The sequence below is a fragment of the Pseudorca crassidens genome, chromosome 1, assembly GCF_039906515.1.
Source record: "Pseudorca crassidens isolate mPseCra1 chromosome 1, mPseCra1.hap1, whole genome shotgun sequence".
Lineage (NCBI taxonomy): Eukaryota > Metazoa > Chordata > Mammalia > Artiodactyla > Delphinidae > Pseudorca > Pseudorca crassidens.
The window spans coordinates 67,793,464-67,813,700 of NC_090296.1; the positions used below are offsets into that span (position 1 = coordinate 67,793,464).

The 20,237-nt window shown below is 34.9% G+C and overlaps 1 protein-coding gene across 6 annotated transcripts in view; it reads left to right on the forward strand.

The window, feature by feature from the left end:
* STRN3 (striatin 3) overlaps nt 1-19,755 on the forward strand; it is a 114,415-nt gene extending 94,660 nt beyond the window's left edge. For all 6 annotated transcript variants that reach the window (XM_067738222.1, XM_067738187.1, XM_067738177.1 and 3 more), the window contains 9 exons: nt 1,491-1,624; nt 2,944-3,119; nt 3,307-3,354; nt 3,655-3,776; nt 7,322-7,489; nt 8,725-8,865; nt 12,204-12,311; nt 17,858-17,944; nt 18,027-19,755. In XM_067738222.1, coding sequence (XP_067594323.1) covers nt 1,491-1,624; nt 2,944-3,119; nt 3,307-3,354; nt 3,655-3,776; nt 7,322-7,489; nt 8,725-8,865; nt 12,204-12,311; nt 17,858-17,944; nt 18,027-18,196 — 1,154 coding nt within the window. In that variant the 3' untranslated portion in view covers nt 18,197-19,755. The remainder of the gene's footprint in view (nt 1-1,490; nt 1,625-2,943; nt 3,120-3,306; nt 3,355-3,654; nt 3,777-7,321; nt 7,490-8,724; nt 8,866-12,203; nt 12,312-17,857; nt 17,945-18,026) is intronic.
* The last annotated feature ends 482 nt before the right edge of the window (nt 19,756-20,237 follow it).

Here is a 20,237-nt window from a genome sequence, read left to right on the forward strand (position 1 = left end):
TACTGGCTAAAAATGCTTTGAGAAAGTAATACCTAATGAATTTTATATAATTGTTCTTAAACATAATTTTAAACTATTGATTTTATAATTCTCAGCTGCTCTGGTATTACCAATAACTGCATACTAGATAGTGATAGGAAGGATCAGTGCTATAGATTATTTAGATTCAGTAGGTATAGTCATTATAAAATTAATTAAATACTACTATCCCTATGTGTATTTTCTTTCTGATTTACCCTATATCAGTTGCTGACACACAGCTTCATTTTAGGAATGTCATTCAGGACCCTATTTGAATCAAATTATATAGCTTACTTTGATATTACAGATTACTTTAATAAATAATAAGATATTCTAAGTAAGGATGAATTTTACTTTTGCCATAGTATATATCTAGGAGAAGTTGACTTGTATCTTCTCAGAATATTTTCAGTAGTATTAGTGATGACTGACAAGTTTTATGACATCTGTTATGTTTCCTATAGTGTATTAAATTTATATCATCATCTTTTATAGGAATTTTTCAAAATTGATAAATAGCTTGAATTTTTATGTTTCCCTTTTAAATTTGCTCATGGATTTTAAATATGTATTGATATGTTGAGTTGTTTTGTATTACAATGATTTATGTACTTTCCCCTTGTATTTTAAGATTAAAATTTTGCTTTCAAAGCATGTTTGAAATGATACGGAGAATTATTGCTTATACTATAACTGTAATAGCAAAATTTATAGTAGTGTAGTTATTCTAATTATGGCAGTGTTTGATTTTAATTGGTCCAAGTATCAGAAGTTTAAAGTGCTATCCATAGTCAGTATAGATTAGTTATTTTATTTTAGAAGTATAATGGTAAATAAAAGGGAAGTTAAAATAAAAAAACACAGTCAAAGTTTGAAAGCTGGAAGCCATTCTGAAGATCACATACATTAACCTTTTGGGGAAAGAAAACGGACAGTGATGGTAGAACTGCCCTTTTCCTAGACCATTGCTGTTACTGAAGAAATCTGAGCAATTTAAGGCTTCACTTCAGTAAGCTGATACACTGTATTGCAGACTGGAAACTATTTACATGTGAATAGTTATATTAATTTTTACCAGGGACTAGAATACCTAGCACTTTCAAGCAAATATGATAGAAAGCAAAAGGACTTAGCAACAACCTATTATGTTTTAAAAATACTATAATTATAGTTGTACCAAAGTGATAAGTGATGTAAATAGACAAAGCTTTTGTGCCCCACCTCCCACCCTGAAATAATATATCTTAGTGCACATTTGATTTGTGGGAAATTATGTTCAGTTCCAAAATAAACACTTGTTTATTACTACACAGTAATAGGATTTTTTGAGTGGAAGAAATGAGGGAAGTGGGAAAAAAATTAATTATATTACTGAATATTGTAACTGTTAAGTGCTTACATTTCCCCCACAATATTGTCTTGTACTGTATGATTTTTCAGCATTTAAGAAGCGGTTTTGTTCTTTATAGCTGAACCAATAACGTTTCCATCTGGAGGAGGCAAGTCATTTATTATGGGTTCTGATGATGTTTTGTTAAGTGTACTGGGCCTTGGAGACCTTGCAGACTTGACGGTAACAAATGATGCAGACTATAGTTATGATGTAAGTGCAGTTTTATTTTTAATTTTTTAATGATTTAATAGAAGGCTCCTTATTTTTTGGAAACACTTATAAAACAGAATTAATGTCAAGGTGCATGGAAAAGATAAGTTTAAGTGTGACATTGTGTTTATTTGAAGTGACATGTAGTTTTTTTCTTATAACTACTTTCTTTGTGGTGTTTAAATTTTTTCTTAGGTATTGTGGTGGATTAGTTAGGAGTTCGGGGTGATTGATTACCTTAAAATATTGGTTGATAAATATCTAACTGAGTAGTCAACTCTCAATTACCTACTCAAATTAAGCCATATTTTGCTGTTAAGAGAAAAATAGGTAACCTGAATCACTTATTTGCCTTCAGGATAATTCTTAAAAAGCACGTTTTATTGTTGAACTTTTTTTTTAAAGGATAATGTTAGAGTTAGTTTGTCATTTCCTGAATATTTAGTCCTTCACTTGAGGGATGGGGAGAGGATGGAGAGGACGTGGGAAGGACAGTGTTAGAGGTGAAACTAGTCTTGGGTTAAATTTTTTATAGACAATAAACACTCAATCGAGAGTTAACTATACTTGCTTAGATTTTGTATTAGTGTATTTGCAGTTTTTCAGCAAATTAATTTTTTTCCTTTCATAACAAAGTCCTTTTTTCTACATTTTATACTTACGTTAGCATGCTTTTTTAGAGACATCAGCCTTGGTGGGCTGGATTATTCTCATTAATACTTTTAAAGTATATAAGCAACTAAATTCCAATAAACTTTTGACTACTTTAGAAGTGGTTTCACAGCCTGTCTTTACAGATGGAGAAATGAAGGTAAAAAGATTAACCTCTTATCAATATCAATAAAGTGTCTTTAGTTCAGACTTTTGGAAAGTACTTTAACTTGATGCCTTGAAAAATATCACATGCTGATTTTCTAAATGACAGCTGTATTGTTAATGTTGCACCCTTGGATTTTTAGTAGTAATTCATATAATTTTTATTGTTTTCATGTAAAGTATTGCAGCATGGTAGTTGTTTTGTTTTTGTTCTCATTTGATGTTTAATAGGACTTTGGGTTTACCCTGATGATTAGGTAAAACAGATTAAGGGACTCATTTGATCTAAGTATTTGAAAGCTAATGAAATTATTCTTCTTAGCTCTTATTAAATGATAAAGATTTGTTATAAAGTTTTTAAGGTATACTAAATTTCCGCTGGACATTTTATTTTAGCAAAGCACTTTTGAATATATATTTTAAACACTCCAAAACAAACAAAAATTCCACATGCCTATCAGTTAACTACTTTTACCACTAAATATTGCACTCTTTCTTTTTAGTTGCCTGCCAATAAAGATGCCTTTCGAAAGACATGGAATCCCAAGTATACACTACGTAGCCATTTTGATGGAGTACGGGCATTAGCTTTTCATCCTGTAGAACCTGTGCTGGTTACTGCCTCTGAGGACCATACTCTGAAACTATGGAACTTGCAAAAAACAGTTCCTGCCAAAAAGCAAGTATTTTAATGTTAGCCTATTCTTTTTCCTTCCAAGTTTGCTAATTATAAATAATTATTATTCTTTATGGTCTCATATCTTTTATGTACTCATTTGATCTTTCCTAATGACCCTTGTATATCAACCAATGATTTACCATTATTTATCTTCTCCCCCCCCACCCTTTTTTTCCCCTTCTTTTAGGAGTGCCTCTTTAGATGTAGAGCCTATCTACACATTTAGGGCCCACATGTAAGTTTTATTGAATTAGGACTTAATTAACAACCATAGTTATTGTTAATTATTATTTATCAATTGTAAAACCTTACAATTTTCTCATAATGTTTGTTTTATGTTAGGAAAGACATACTGAACAATATTTCATTTGATTAATAATTGTATTAGTGAGAATATAATCAGTACTGTTCAAATGTACATGTTTACCTAAACAGTTTTAGATGCCACATAAATTTAGAGAGAGGTTGGGGGGATGCAGATGTGAGTTTCTTCTTAGGCTTTATAAGTAATTTCTTTCCTCTTTTCCTATAATAGTGGTCCTGTTCTATCATTAGCTATTAGTTCTAATGGAGAACAGTGTTTTAGTGGTGGTATTGATGCAACTATCCAGTGGTGGAATATGCCTAGTCCTAATGTGGATCCATATGATACATATGGTAAGTAAAAGTCTCAAGATGTCTTTTTTTTTTCTTTCTTTTTTTTCTTTTTTTTTTTTTGTGGTATGCGGGCCTTTCACTGTTGTGGCCTCTCCCATTGTGGAGCACAGGCTCCGGACGTGCAGACTCTGGCCATGGCTCACGGGCCCAGCCGCTCTGCGGCATGTGGGATCTTCCCGGACTGGGGCACGAACCCGTGTCCCCTGCATCAGCAGGCGGACTCTCAACCACTGCGCCACCAGGGAAGGCTTCAAGATGTCTTTTTTAAAGTGAATGGGGCTGACAAAAATAATCACCTCAAATATTATAAGATTATTTAAATATGTATTAGTCTCTTCATTTAGTCCTTCCATTTACTAGTAATGTGCTTTTATTAAAGAGAAAAATTAAGAAATATCATGCCATGAATATTTTAGCCTGCAAGTTGGTACTTCCTCTATGGTGTTCAAAAATTAAAAACTGTATTAATTCAAACATTAATTTCAGTACTAGTTACAGAAAGGAGAATAAAATTTAATATAGGGAATAATTTTTAAAACTTAAATACTTTATGTAGTTCAAAAAATATTTAGTGGGAGACGACAGAAACAAATTAGGGACATAAGGGAATATAAATCTGTCAACTTGAGGGACAAAAAATTCCTTAATTAAAAAAAAAAACTTTTATTCCCAAATGCCACTTTTAGAATCTGGCTAACAAATACCTGCACATGTATTCAAATATATTTACAAGGGCATTGTTTGTAATTATAAAAAATTAAAACAAAATGAACGTTTATTAGTATGAGAATGGTTAAATAGTTGTCTACTTAATGGTTGGTTCATTTAAAAAGAATTTAAAGGACTTCCCTGGTGGTCCAGTGTTGAAGACTCTGCACTCCCAATGCTGGGGGCCTGGGTTTGATCCCTGGTCAGGGAACTAGATCCCACGTGCCACAACTAAGAGTTCACATGCCACAACTAAAGATCCCACTCGCTGCAACAAAGATCCTGTGTGCCGCAACCAGCACAGCCAAATAAATGTTAATATTTTTTCAAAAAAGAATTTAAGAGCTCTGTGGTCTTTTTATTTAACACACACTTGGTGCCTAAATTTGCCAGATGTCAAGCATACAGCAAATAAGAATTAGTCTGATAGAAAAAATTAGACTTTAAACACAAACAAGGGGATGGATAGTTACAAACTGTGGTAAGTGGTATGAAGATACAGTACTATGAGAGAGAGTAACAGCCAAAGTCTTCTTTAGATATAGTCTAAAATAATCACATTCAAGCCAAAATCTGAAGAACAAAGTTAACTTTTAGTAAAGAGTTTTAAGCCAGGAAGCAAGTTGGAAATGTAGGGTTTAAAAAGATAACTGCCTGTTGCAAGGAGAATAGATTGGGGGTGGGAAGAGTGGAGAAAGGAATACCAATGTGAAGTTGTAAAGTTGTAACATAGTGATCTGGTAGACTAGGTGAGAGATGATGTTGCCAAGATTAGAGTGGGTAGTAGAGCAGTTGGAGAGAAATAGATTTAAGACATACTGGGGAGATAGGGTAGAACAGACAGAATCTATTGATAAATTGGGTTGAGTGGATATAGTGATGGATGAGTGACTCTTGTTTATTTTTTAACAGCTTTATTGAAGTATAATTCACATATGATAAGATTCACCCTTTTGAAGTGCACAGTTCAGTAGTTTTTACCATATTCACAGGGTTGTGCAGTCATTACCACTATCTAATTCAGAACTTTTTCATTACCACACCTGCATTTTTGACATTAGCAACTGAGTGTACGATGGTAGCATATTGAATGGGAACAGAACAGGTGTGAGAAGATAAAGGATGCTGAGTTTGGGGTTTTATGCATGTTAAGAGATGGCAATATCAAGTAGGTACCATCAGTGCCAAGATGAGAATGGGTGGCATTACATAGGGAGAATGTGTTGTATAGGGTAGGAAGAGAAGGCAAAATCCTGAGGAGCTCTGACATGGCAGGTGGGGTGGCTAGAGCAAGAGAGCCAACCAAAAAAACTAAGAAGGCATGGCCTGTGAGGTAGGAGGGTGTCCAGAAAAATGTGGAATCATGCAAGCATACCATTTTGAGAAGAAATGGTATGCACTTTCATATGTTGCTTAGAGGTCTAATAATATAAAGATAGGAGGGTTCTTTTTTATAAGTAACAAATAGATGTCCAGGTTTGGGCCAGACAGAGGTTGGATGTTGGGGCTAAGACCAAAAGGTAAAGGGACCTCTGGATGACCTTTCAAGGTACACTCTATGGATGAAAAGGCACTGTGATGAGAAGAAGGGAAAGGAGGAAGGAAGGAAGGGAAATGTTATTAAATTTGATAGAATAGACTTTGTCATTGGTGATTTTAGCAAGGGTTGTTTTGGTGTGGTGATGGTATTGGAGTGATTTAGAGAGTAAATGGGAGGTAAGAAAGCACATTTACTCAATATGGTTTTCTATTATTTGGTGGAAGGGTGGTGTAAGGTTTGTTTATTAGGTTGAGAGATTTTGGAGCATATTCGTTTGCTGTGGTAATGATCCCAGGGAGGAGGATAATCTGTGTAGTAGAAAAACTAAACATGAAAGCAAGTTAGTGTGTTGAATGGAATCCAGAATACCTGGTGGAATTAGCCTTTTGAGGGAAGGAGGATAATTCCTTAGTTGTATCTGGAAACACGGAGAAGATGGTTTTAGATACAAGTAGATTTATAGGTTGGGTGACAGAAAGGTAGGGGAAAAGTTTCTATTTCAACTCTGTATTTCCCCAGTGAAGTATGAGAGGGAATCATTCATGAGTAAGGGAGGTTACGAACTGTGAGTATTGCAGAGATGATGAGAAATATCTGTGGAAAGTGGGAATTTAGTAGAGAAACAGGATTGTAGGACAAATGATGTTCAATGTTATTAGCCCCCATTGTCTATCACATGTGGATAAGTAAAATGTAGTATATCCATACACTGGAACATTATTTCGCAATAAAAGGAAATGAAGCACTGATACATGCTACAACGTGGATGGACCTTGAAAACATTACGCTAAGTGAAAGAAGTCACAAAAAGCTATTTGTGTAAAATGTCCAGAATAGGCAAATTTATAGAAGCAAAGTAGAATAATGGTTGCCTAGGGCTGCAGAAAGGCAGAGAGGAAGATTGGGGGGAAATAGCTAACAAGCAATGAAGGTGTCCTAATGTTGATGTGGTGATGATTGCACAACTTGTTGAATATACTAAAAACTATTTAACTGACACTTTAAATTGGTGGTTTCTATGGCATGGGAGTTACATCTCCATAATGCTGTTTTTGTTTGGTTTTTTTAAGTGTGTGTTCCTGTTAGAAAATTGCAAAAATATAGGCAAGTATTGGAAAGGGAAATAAAAATAACCCATAACTCCACAACATAGAGATGGCTATGTGCACTTTGGTTTATCTTATTATGACCGTATGTGTAGTCTTTATACTTAATTATGTAGTAAGTTATCTTTATATACAAAAGCATTTTTTTAAAACTTCTTTCAGCTAACTTTTATTTGTTTCTTTTGTTACAGAGCCAAATGTTCTAGCTGGCACTTTAGTTGCTCATACAGATGCTGTCTGGGGTCTTGCTTATAGTGGCATAAAAAATCAATTACTGTCATGTTCAGCAGATGGCACTGTTAGATTATGGAATCCACAAGAAAAATTGCCATGTATTTGCACTTACAATGGAGACAAGGGTGAGTAAATTTTGCCTCTTTGAAAAAAGTTAATTTTTTAAAAATTTGGAAGATAAAAAAGACGAAGTAGTTGATTTACTATTTCCTGACTGCTTAAAGAGATAATTGAAAAAAATTTATAAAGCTGTGATAATCTTTTTTATTCCTAGTCATTTTTTTTATAAATAAGAAAGGTGCTTTGCAAGTATATCCTGTAGCTCAGTGCTTTTTTTGACCATTTTCAGGACATGTCCTATGTGAAGAATAGAATTATTTGTATGTGACAGTAGAGTAGACAAACGAGGCTACTTACAGGAACAGCAGGAGGCCCTCCACCAACTCCATCCAAGTGGCTGCTTACAAAGATTGAAGGGATCACAGTCTCAAGCATACCTATAAACCACATATGAGCACACTGGTTGAGAAGTCTAGCCATAATCATTGAAATAGCACCCTTAACTGGGAAGTGCAAACTGAGTTACACAAGTAATTTTTTAAAATCATACCTTTTATTTTTACTAAAAATAATTTTTTGTTTTAAAACATTTTAGATGAACACTTATGCTTAATTTTGTTGGGTCTCTAGATACCTTAGTGATTCTACTAATTTTTGAATTGCCTAAATAAGCTTTTGAGGTGAAAATTCATTTAGATAATTTGTTTCTTGCTTCATCCAGGTAATTAATTGCTTACTCCAGATTTCACGTAGTTGTGCATTGATCTGGACAGTTGAATTTAATATGTTAAAGAGCAAAATTGCTGCTTGGGACACTTTAGGATAGTACTGCATCAGTGCATTCCAAAGTCCAAACCTTCATTTTCACAGATCCAAAAATTTGACTTGTATTAGCTATTTGATAAGGCTTACCAGTCTCAGACAGGTGAACAGTCTCCCAAGACAGTGATGTGAGAATGCTATTTTATCATTTTACAGGAAGAAATAAAATTGCAAGTGGGCCAGTAAACTAACCTAGGGTTTTTTTTCTCTCTCAGAAGAAAATGCATAGGAGAACAATAATTTTTGTATATATCTACTCTTACTTTAAGAGCCTTCTAGCTATATTTTTCTTATAATGTTATAAAAACTCCTAATAATTGAGGAAAAGTTACCCATTATATCTTACCATCCTAACATAATTGCTTTCTTTTTCATTATTAACATTATTTCAAGAATATTCAAATTCCTTTTTCTTACTAGAAAATCAGAGATTTCTAAATTATTGTGTTTACACTGTGTCTCTTTGTGCTCCCTTCAGAGCATGGAATACCTACATCGGTTGACTTTATAGGCTGTGATCCAGCTCATATGGTGACTTCTTTCAACACTGGTAGTACAGTAATTTATGATTTAGAAACATCACAGTCATTGGTGATGCTTTCATCACAGATAGATTCTGGTAAGTTTTCTGGTAAGGTTGGAACCTTAAAAAGGATTATTTCACAATAGTTGGGTAACCTTTCAATTTTTATATTTTGACTGTATTTAGGATGGAAAAATAATTACTTTCACTGTATACTTATTATTTCTGCTGTTTCCTCAAATTATGCTTAAAAGCCTGGGTGAATATGTGGGGACAGAGAAGTGAGTAGAGCAATGTAAAGGTAAAAGAAAGCAAGTGAATTAATTAAGTTTTTAATGAAGATACATGTGAAAGTAGAGAAAATATAATGAACCAAATGAACTCATCATCCAGCTCCATTAATTATGTGTAAATGGCCAAGGTTGTAAGTATAGGATGTGTATGTATTTTACAGTTTATTCAAATAGGGATCCAAATAAGGCCCATGCATTGTGATTGGTTGGTAAGTCTCTCAGGTCTCTTTTCATCTGTAGGTTCCCCCTCCATCTCTTTTATTTCCCTTGCATTTTTTAATTGAAGAAATTAGGTAGTTTGTCCTATAGTTTCCCATAGTTTGGATTTTGCCAGTTACGTCCTTGTGGTATCATTTAATGCGCTCCTCTATTCACTTTATTTCCTGTAAATTGTTTGTGGATCTAGAGGCTTATTCAAATTCAGGTTCAATGTTTTTATTTGTCTTCATTTTAAAGTTTATAAGTGTTTTTCGCAAGATTATTTCATAGTAATCTGCACTTTTTTCAGAAGTAAATATTGTCTGGTTTATCTTTTTCTTATGTTTCCATTCATTGCTTGGGTCCATTAATTCATTAACTGCTGAAAAATTATTTTCTAATTTTGTCATTTCTTCTCCATTATTAGCTAGAATGCTTCTATAAAAAGGAACACCTCTCATCAGTAATTTGGTTACCTGGAGTTAGTAGTTATAAAGGAAAAGCAAGATAAATGATTGCTTTAAAATGATGAGGTAGTTCCCTAGCATCCTCCAAAGGTGACCAGTGAGTCTTTTGGGTATTGTTTGGTTTTATTATCATTATAATCTTTCTTGGATATAAATGTATTTTATGTATTTCAGTCTGTTGCAGGTATTATCTTTATTGCTACTCCGATTATTTCATCTTTGGCCAGTGAGAGCTTATTCAGCTTGGCTTCTGAGTCCTCCTTTTGACATGACCCTGTTAGTTGTTGATGGTTTTCTTGCCTTCTGAGATGACAAGGTGTTCTAGGTTCATCTTGTTCACTTTGCACCCCAGATCTGAAATCAGCCATTTCTCTAAGGAGCCATGGTTTCTTTTAGTGGAAAATGGCATTTAGAGACTACAAGATAGGTGCTGTGCTATTGAGTCAGTCCCCATGGCTTTCATGTCTCTTGAGTTGGTCATTGGTTTAGACTTTTTCAGTGGACAGAGCTAGAAATACATTTTTAATAAAGAAAAAGACTGATAAATTTATACAAATACTTCCAATTCTAATTCAGATTTATCTCATTGATTTCATATCTTTATCTCATTGATTTCGTATCTTTATCTCATTTTAACAATGTTGAAACTCTTGGTTCTCAGCAAAATCATCATAATTTCTTGTTTGATTTATCTCACAGTACAGATACAGTCATCTCAGAATAATAATAGCAACACCACCAACAGTATCATTACTGATAATAGGGTATAGTCTACTAGTGTCGGACAGTCTAATTACTGTGCTTTAAAAAGTCACTTGAAGTAGTTCATTTCTTTGTGCTTATACTGCCGATTGGATATATGGTTAAGTTCATTTAATTTTATCGTTAACTTTCATTTGTTTGATTTTTCATGACTGCTCTTCTAAAAGTCATTTTATAATTATAGAAAACATTTAAATGGTTCCATGGTCAAATCTCAAACCACATTATACCCAAAGTGTCTTTTCAACCCAAGTCCCCTTCTTCCTCTTACATAGATTATTTTTTTCAATGTGTTTAAGTTCAGTTAAGAGTTCTTGTATACATGTAGAATGATTGATTTACTTAGTCTAATAAATGTTGACAATATTTTCCCTTTTTTTTTAAATAATTTATCAATTTGGCTGCCTCGGGTCTTAGTTGCGGCACGTGGGATCTTTCATTGCAGCGCACAGGCTCTTCTTGCAGCGCGCAGGCTTAGTTGCCTCATGGCATGTGGGATCTTAGTTCCCTGACCAGGGATCGAACCCATGTCCCCTGCGTTGGGAGGCGGATTCTTAACCACTGGACCACCAGGGAAGTCCCTTCCCATTTGTTTTGATCTCTCTCTTTTCTTCCTCATCACTAATCTAATCAAAAATTAAGAACTTGGTAGTAAAGAAAAGGTCTCATTCCTAAGAACATTAATTCCAGTTCTCTGGTTTTTTGTCAGTGTGGGTGGGATGTGGGTGGTTCTTGCAAACATCTAATTATCACTTATGAATTTTTTCTTTATTAATTGCCTCCAATTCTTTTATGGGCTATTTATTAAAAGCAATGATTTGTGGGTCTTTTAAAAATTCTAAACCACCTATATTGACAGTCTAAATTAAAATACTTCAAACTTTGGGGCTTCCCTGGTGGCGCAGTGGTTGAGAGTCCACCTGCCAATGCAGGGGACACGGGTTCGTGCCCCGGTCCAGGAAGATCCCACATGCTGCGGAGCGGCTGGGCCCATGAGCCATGGCCGCTGAGCCTGCGCGTCCGGAGCCTGTGCTCTGCAGCGGCAGAGGCCACAACAGTGAGAGGCCCACGTACCGCAAAAAAAACAATAAATAAAATAATAAAATACTTCCAACTTTTTTCTAAACTTGAGCCTAGTACTATCCATTTATATTATAGGGCATGCTAGCTTACACGTATTGTAAGAAATTGTATCTCTCTAGAGCTCTAGTTTTATTTCTTAGATTTTTTGTTTTATGTATAAAAGCTTTAGTTGTTAGTGATGCTTATTTTTTGGTAAGACTAAAAAGGCCATCATTTAACTTCTGATTGAAGTATTTGTTGTTTTTTTGTTTAATTGAAATATAGTTGACGGACAGTATTAAGTCAGGTGTACTACATATTATTTGACATTTGCGTACATTATGAAATGATCACCACAATAAATCTAATAACCATCTTTCCTCGTACAAATTTATTGAAACATTATCGACCATATTCCTTACTGTATATTACATCACCATGGCTTATTTATTTTATAACTGGAGGTTTGTACCTCATAATCCCCTTCACCTCTTCCCCTGCCACTCCCTCCCCTCCCCTCTGGTAACCACCTATTTCTTTTCTGTGTCTGTGAACCTGTTTTTATTTTATATTGTCTTGTTTGTACTTTTTTTAGATTTCACATTACATTGATGGTTTGAATTTTGGTGTATTATTATTCTTTATTTTTCAGGTTTACAATCCAGTAATCACATTAACAGAGTAGTAAGTCATCCCACACTTCCTGTTACAATAACTGCTCATGAAGATAGACACATCAAATTTTTTGACAATAAAACGGGTAAGTAGGTTATCTTATTTTCTATATAAGATATTGACCTCTTGGCTTCAAAATTGCCAAGTTAAACTGATTTAACTCAAATTTTTGCTTTACTTAATGTAGCACACTTATAATATGTTAGTTTTTATCCTTAAGTATATATAATACCTTGCTTACCTCTTACGATTTCTTCATTTCATGACAGTTATAAACCCTTTCATTTGAATTTTTTTTCTTTATATTCTGTTGTGAATTAGTATAGCAGAAAAGATCTCTTTCTAGTATTTGGCATTTCAAATATGTCCTTAAAATTATTTCTCAGTGGATGAATTGATGATACAGTGTCAATTGTTTATTGTCATCTTTCCTCTATTTCTTTCTTTCTTTCTTTCTTTCTTTATTTTGCTGTACGTGGGCCTCTCACTGTTGTGGCCTCTCCTGTTGCGGAGCACAGGCTCTGGACGTGCAGGCTTACGGGCCCAGCCGCTCCACAGCATGTGGGATCTTCCCGAACCGGGGCACAAACCCGTGTCCCCTGCATTGGCAGGCGGACTCTCAACCACTGCGCCACCAGGGAAGCCCTCCTCTATTTCTTGTTGTAAGGAAAACATACCAATTATATAGAAAAATCAAATTTTAATTTGGCCATAGAATTGTTTGTTTAAGGGCCTCTGTCTCATCTGTTATTACCTAGAATACTACATAAAGTACTGTTTGCTCTCTTTCAGGAAAAGTCTGATAGCTAAGAGAGGCTTCTTTGAGGAGCTAAAATGATTAGAGGGATATTGAAGGACTTCAAATAAGAAACTTAAATGTTAATTGCAACATTTTTGCAGGACAACAAATTATCAAGCAAGACAGCAAATTAGAACTACAGATTTCTCTTTGAAGGTTGTATAGGACATGGTCATAATTTTTAGTCTTTACAGTCTTACATAAATATCTTTGCTCAAATAACACTTTTCATGGACAGAGGTTCCTTTTAACTCAGTAGGACAAGTTGAGAAGAGAATGGATATTCACAGGTCTATATATTGCACAGGAAAGAAGATTCATATTCATGTGAATGTTCTCAGTTAACACCTTATCAAATCAATTCTTTAAACATTTTTATGAAGCCTAAACATCTTCCACTGCTGCAAGAGCAAAGAGATAATTTCCTTTACTGTATTTCTAAAAAGATTCCTTTCATTAATTATTGAAGATTTATATTTGTAAGGGAAGGTTCAGGAATTTTAGTGGTTATATTAAAAGCAAAAAGTGAGTCTCTAGAGCTGTTTTACTGGCAGAAATCAGAAATAAGGAGCCTATAGCCTTTTAAATTGTTTACAAATTCTACCAATTAATTCTTGGTGTTAACCAGCTAGTACCTTATTTGTAATGTGAAGATAATTGAAGCAACAGGCTCTAAACAATGGAAAATCTCTCTCTCTCATTTTCTGTCTCTCATACACACAGATACACACACATACAACACTTGAGTTAAATTAAACTGTAAATTGAGTTGAGATGTATTGTTTTAAAGTCTTCTTTGAAAAGTGGTAATTTATTTAAATGTGATAAACTAGAATATCCCGATAACTGGTGTTGATGGTTAGCTAAGTTGTTAATAATAGGGTATTATTCTATCAAATTAATAGTAAGTTTCTTGAAATTTTTTTTAAAATAAATTTATTTATTTATTTATTGCTGCGTTGGGTCTTTGTTGCTGCACGGGCTTTCTCTAGTTGCGGCGAGCGGGGGCTACTCTTTGTTGCGGTGCGTGGGCTTCTCATCGCGGTGGCTTCTGTTGTTGCAGAGCACGGGCTCTAGGGTGCACAGGCTTCAGTAGTTGTGGCATGCAGTTTCAGCAGTTGTGGCTCGTGGACTCTAGAGCACAGGCTCAGTAGTTGTGGCGCACGGGCTTAGTTGCTCCGCGGCACGTGGGATCTTCCCGGACCAGGGCTCAAACCCATGTCCCCTGCATTGGCAGGCGGATTCTTAAGCATTGTGCCACCAGGGAAGCCCTTGAATTTTTTTTTATCTGAAACATAGAAATTGATAGTATGAATGGACTCAGTAAGTATTTAGATTTTAACAATGAAAGTATATTTAGTATTTCGCACTGCACTGGCTACTATCATGTATAAGATGTTGTTTCTGCTTTCTGAGGGCTTATTGTCTGGGGAAAATAGTGGGTGTGGGTGTGCACACGCTCATACATGCACACACTCATGCATAATGCAGTAGGATAAAGGAGTCTTCATAGAGTGAAGGTTTGGGTGTTTCCTTGAAAGAATGGTAAGGTGTTTGTTTGTTTGTTTTTAAGTGAAGAAAATAGGAAATTCCATATAAGGGCATATTTTGAGTAGAGGCACAGCAGTGGGAACTTGGGCTGGAACAGAAGTTTCTTATAGGCAAAACCAGAGACGTAAGTTTGGAAAAGGAAAGCAGAAACTATTGAGGTGAACTTTTCAGAGCCAGGCTAAGAATAATGGATCTTTGTTTACACTATGCACTATGAAAACCACTTGAATATTTGAGCAGGGGTTTGCAATATTGGTTTAGAAAGAGTATTCAAGTCACACTATATGGTAGACCCTTGACTTTAAAACTTTCAATTTGTACTGTTTGTTCCAGAGAGATCTTCAGGGCTCATGATTTTTAAAATTTTGGTAGAGGGACAAATAGGAATTGCATATGTGCTGTGCTCAAGAGACTTGGCTAGTGGGTGAATCTGGGAGAAGGTGTAGTACAAGTGAGGAATGTGGAGGACTTGGAGGAAGAGGGTCTGAATTGCTTATGGACTCATTCATTCAGCAAAGTTTATTATGAGTATCTGCCATATCCTCAGCACACTTCTCCATGCTTGGTGAACAAAAATAAAATATCTTGTCCTCTTAAATCTTACAGACAAGTGGTATATTGCTTTCTGTAAGTGAAACACTGTTCTATTTGATATACATATACTAACATGTTTGCTCTTCTAATAGCTCCGTAAGGTAGATATAGCACTGTTACCTTCATTTTATAGTTGAAATAAAGGATCAAAAGAAGTTATTTGTTCAGTGTTACAAAACAGAGAAAATTACAGGTTTGGGATTCAAACCCCCATGCAGTTTGCTTCCAGAGTCCACTATTTTTTTTTTATTAGTCTGTTTCTTCTCCATTTCATAGATTATCCCAAATAATAAGATTATCTTAAGTCAAAGAGCTTAAGGTGCCGGGGAAGAGAGAACTGGTGACTGCATATGTCCTCTGTTTCCTCAGTTATAGGAAGAAAGAATTAATCTTGGTGGGGGAAGAAGGGTGGTAGCAGAGCCATGGGGCAAAGGTAAATTTGGTTAAATGTGAGAAGCTGCATGTATATGCTGCTGAAGGAGGGGTCCTAGTTGTTGGGAGGGGTCAGAAGCTTTGTGACTTCTGTGGTCACTAGTAGAAACCCAGCATCCAGCTTGGTTCAGCATTGCACCTCTCTGTAAATGGTCCAATCTGAAGGTCACTCACATTCTGAAGTGACTTCGTGACTATGTAGAGGAAGGTTGATTCTAAACTGGCTTTACATATCATAGTGAGGGTTAGTTTAGTGCACAGGCAGGAAAGCTGAAGTTAAACTTGGAAAATTATAGCACCCTTAAAGAAATGGGTAGATCTGCTATTTGGTTGAAAGAATTATTTGGTTTAAGACATGTTAAATATAGGAGATGTAGGATCATTCTCAGGAGAGAAATCAGAACGAGATCTATGAATTAAGAGTCACCATCACAGAGCTGATATTTTAAGGGAAGCTGATGATGCTTAGTTAACCCCCTAATGTTTTGAGGCCAGCCATTTCATACTCTGGGTTTTTTTTTTTTAATAGGAATATTCAGAGGAATGGATTCTAGAACTGATAGGTGAATTATGTTGGACTAATAGTATGTTGAATGATTTTTCTGTTTCTCAGGATAGTAGAGAAAAATCGTTAAAATTACTCTGTTAATCTTAATTATTGATGAAAAACAGACAAATGTGGTTGAAATGACAGGAGACTAATTTTGTCCTTAATTGATAATTGTTTAGTATTGCCAGAAAATGGCAGACTTATGTTTTTCAGAGTACCTTTTGCACATTTGATTATGTTGTGGTTTTGTATTCAGGTTAAGGGCTATAGCCCCATGGCAAATAACAAAAGTAGGTCTATTTCAAGTCTCAGTGTGGAATGTCATCAGGGGACAAGGAGCATGGCAAATGACTGTAAATAGAATTCTGGAGAAAGACCTCCATCTCTCATTAGGAGCAGCCCAGGCATTTGAGTAATAAATATTCATTGCTGAATGAAAGGGGAGGAAATTTTTTAAGTTAGTGGTACTTGCTGTTTTATTCCTTTCTTGGATGAATCAATTTATGATTTTGCTTTCCAACCATCAGAACATGTATTGCCAATGCAGAGGCTGATGCCCTTGTATTTGTGCAACGCAACTTTGTATTCACAACTTGTTTTTTAATTTCAATTCACTGTTGAATCCATTTGCTTACCAAATCTTAATGAAGATATTCACTAAATTATGTTTTCCAGAATAGTGCTTTTGCTACTATCTGGGGAAATCCAGAGTAATTTCTGTGATGTACTCCCACCCTTCTCCCCTTTCTTGTTTCTAATGTATTAAATGATTGACATTTCAGAAGATAAATGTTGCTACTAGAATCTTTAAAGAGGAATATATTCCCTGGTGATTTATTTATCATTAACCCTGTATATACAATAATTTTTACATCTCTGAATGAGAAGAATTCTATTTTCATTTTAATTCCCCTTTACATGATCTTAAGCCTTTTTTTTTGCGGTGTGCGGGCCTCTCACTGCTGTGGCCTCTCCCGTTGCGAAGCTCAGGCTCCGGACGCGCAGGCTCAGCGGCCATGGCTCATGGGCCCAGCCGCTCCACGGCATGTGGGATCCTCCCAGACCAGGGCATGAACCCGTGTCCCCTGCATCGGCAGGCGGACTCTCAACCACTACGCCACCAGGGAAGCCCGATCTTAAGCTTTTGATGCAACCCTGTAGTCATTATGTTTTTCACTATCATATACTGTCAGATTCATGTCACACAGATGTCTTTAGGAGTTGCTGGGAAACTTCTGCATTAGAATTAAATTGTCTTTAGAATATTATTATAGTGGATGAACCTTGAAAACATTATACTAAGTGACAGAAGGCAGACACAAAATGCCACGTGTTATTGTATGATTTCATTTGTATGAAACATTCAGAATAGGCCAGTCCATAGAGAAAGCAGATTAGTGGTTACCAGGGACTTGGGGAGGAATGGGGAGTGACTGCTTAGTGCGTACAGGGTTTCCTTTTGCAGAGATGAAAATGTTCTGAACTAGATAATGGTGATGGTTGCACATTATTAGGAATGTTCTAAAAGCCACTGAATTGTACCCTCTTAAATGTTTAAAATGGTAAATTTTGTGTTAAATGTATTTTATCACAATAAAAAAATATTGCTGTGGTGATATTTTATGTCAGTATTGTATTTTGGTTTCTGATCGCTCAAGTTAGTAACTATTTAAAAACTTAATCTTCTCTGTTATGTTTTATTTAGGTAAAATGATCCATTCTATGGTAGCTCATTTGGATGCTGTTACAAGTCTAGCAGTAGATCCTAATGGAATCTACTTGATGTCTGGAAGTAAGTCTGAACTTCCTGTACTGCCCACAAATTTTATAATAGAACGGTTACTCAGTAACATTTTTCATTTATTCTTTTACAGGCCATGACTGTTCTATTAGATTGTGGAATTTGGACAGCAAGACATGTGTGCAAGAAATAACAGCACATAGGAAAAAATTAGATGAATCAATTTATGATGTTGCTTTCCATCCATCAAAAGCATATATTGCTAGTGCGGGGGCTGATGCCCTTGCCAAAGTATTTGTGTGAATCAGCAAAAACTCATCATAACAACAGAGTCGCTTGGACACAGAGGGTCTGCATCACTGCCATCAAAAATGTTACTGATATGACACTACATGTGATCTGCCTGATGAAGGCTATATTTGGGGCAGGCATAAATTGGTGGAAATCACATCTTAACATCAGGCTCATTAATTTAATTGTAATTACTGTATTTCGTGGGACAAAAAAAGGACTCCATTATTTGTGGCCTGTACTGGATATGAACTGAGCGTATGTCTGTCTTTTAGGTATCTTTAAGCCAGTGTGGAGTCTGATCTTACAAAAAGACTTTTATTTTGGACTCTGTGTGCTGCCTTAGGGTTAGGAATGTGGTGCTCTTGTTGGGGGGAAGTGAGCTCCAAGAGTAGCTTTTTTTCATCTCTTAGTGATCTTCTGTTTATCAGTTGAACGCCACAGATTCCCTTTTAAACTTATTTTGCTTTAAAAAAAATAAAAAAGAAAATTTAACTTAAAATATTTTAGCATTAGTTGCACAAAATGTTTGGATAAAATTCTAGTTTTTATAAGTCTTTTTATATATTTAGCCTGTCACAACAGTGCTCAAGATTGTATTGAAGTTTTTCTGCATTATACAACCCTGAAACACAGAGATCTCACTGACCCACTGCCGTGTAAGCACACTCTTTCCTTCTTTTGCGTAGTACAGCTCAGCTAAGTCTTTCCATAAAGATGCTAAATCACCTTCAACATCACATAACTGTCTTCTTAAACCAAGGACTATTAAGTGTATTAAAATGAAACGGTGGGGTTTAGTACTCCAAATGAACTCTTAAAAAAGAAAAAAAAAACTAATCTTGGCATCCTATCACTATGTGATATTTTGTACATCTTACTGTATTTACAAGTTTATTTATCAAGGATTATCCATCTTGCTAATAGCCTATTATTTATTTCACTTTTTGTTGGTCTTTATATCCTTTTATTAATGTGCTAAAGGAACCTGTATATCTATTTTGGAACTCTTTGAATAGTCTAAAATAGACTAAAAATGGAGTATTTTATAGTTTAAGTTACAAACCAAGGTGACTCCCCCCAGTTACATATCTTGGTTTACCATGATTCCAGAGAAAACTATCTTGTTTTAAAATATTTGGAGTAAAATTTTATTTGCATTACAAATAGGATACAAAAATAGTTGAATCAGGATACAGAAATCTGCTGTGTTTGGACTAGTTATCCCTGTTTTATTTTTTCAGATGTGCTTAATTTTATGGTGTAACTAAAGATTTTGTTTGTGTAATGCATGATTAAGACAATAAAGTATTTTTTCTAGTCTTCCAAAAAACTTTTCTGATCAGTTTGCGAGTTTTGATGAGTTTTGTAAGGTTTTTGTTTTACAAACTATGAATCAGCAAATTTTTAAGATTGTACCACATAGCGAACGTACAGCTGTTGAAAAATAATGTATATAAAATGCATATAATAAATATTAAATTGTGTACCTGTATGTTACTGTTGGCTACATTATTTTGTGCTGAATAATAAAGTGCAATACTTTACTCTCCAGTAAAGTAGGAAATGGAGATGATTTCTCAGTGAGTCCTTCATTTTTATGCTGTTCTTTTAAACTTTGTACTGTTTATTGATATTCTAATAAGATTAGAACAGTTAATACTGTTAAGAATGCCTTTCTAAGTATTTCACCCAATTTGGGGATTTAAAAATCTTCTATTGAAGTAAGTTAGATAATTCAAAATAACCAAAAAACAAAACCAGCAGATATGCAGTTTTAAATCATTTCCTTAAGATACCCTATTAATTTATTAAATCTGAATTTCAATTAATAGTGTTGTCTTTCCTATCTAGCCAAACCTGTTTCCCACAGAAAAGTTCAGCAGAGAATAAACATTGCATTGTTCATTAATTAAAAGTTATCCTCATAAATGTTAAGTATTAATATCTTCAAACTTTTCCTTCAACAAGGTAATAATCCTTTTTCTTTGAAGGGAATTGCAAATGCGATTAGAAGGTAACATTAGAAAACTTAACGTGGCAAAATTCTATT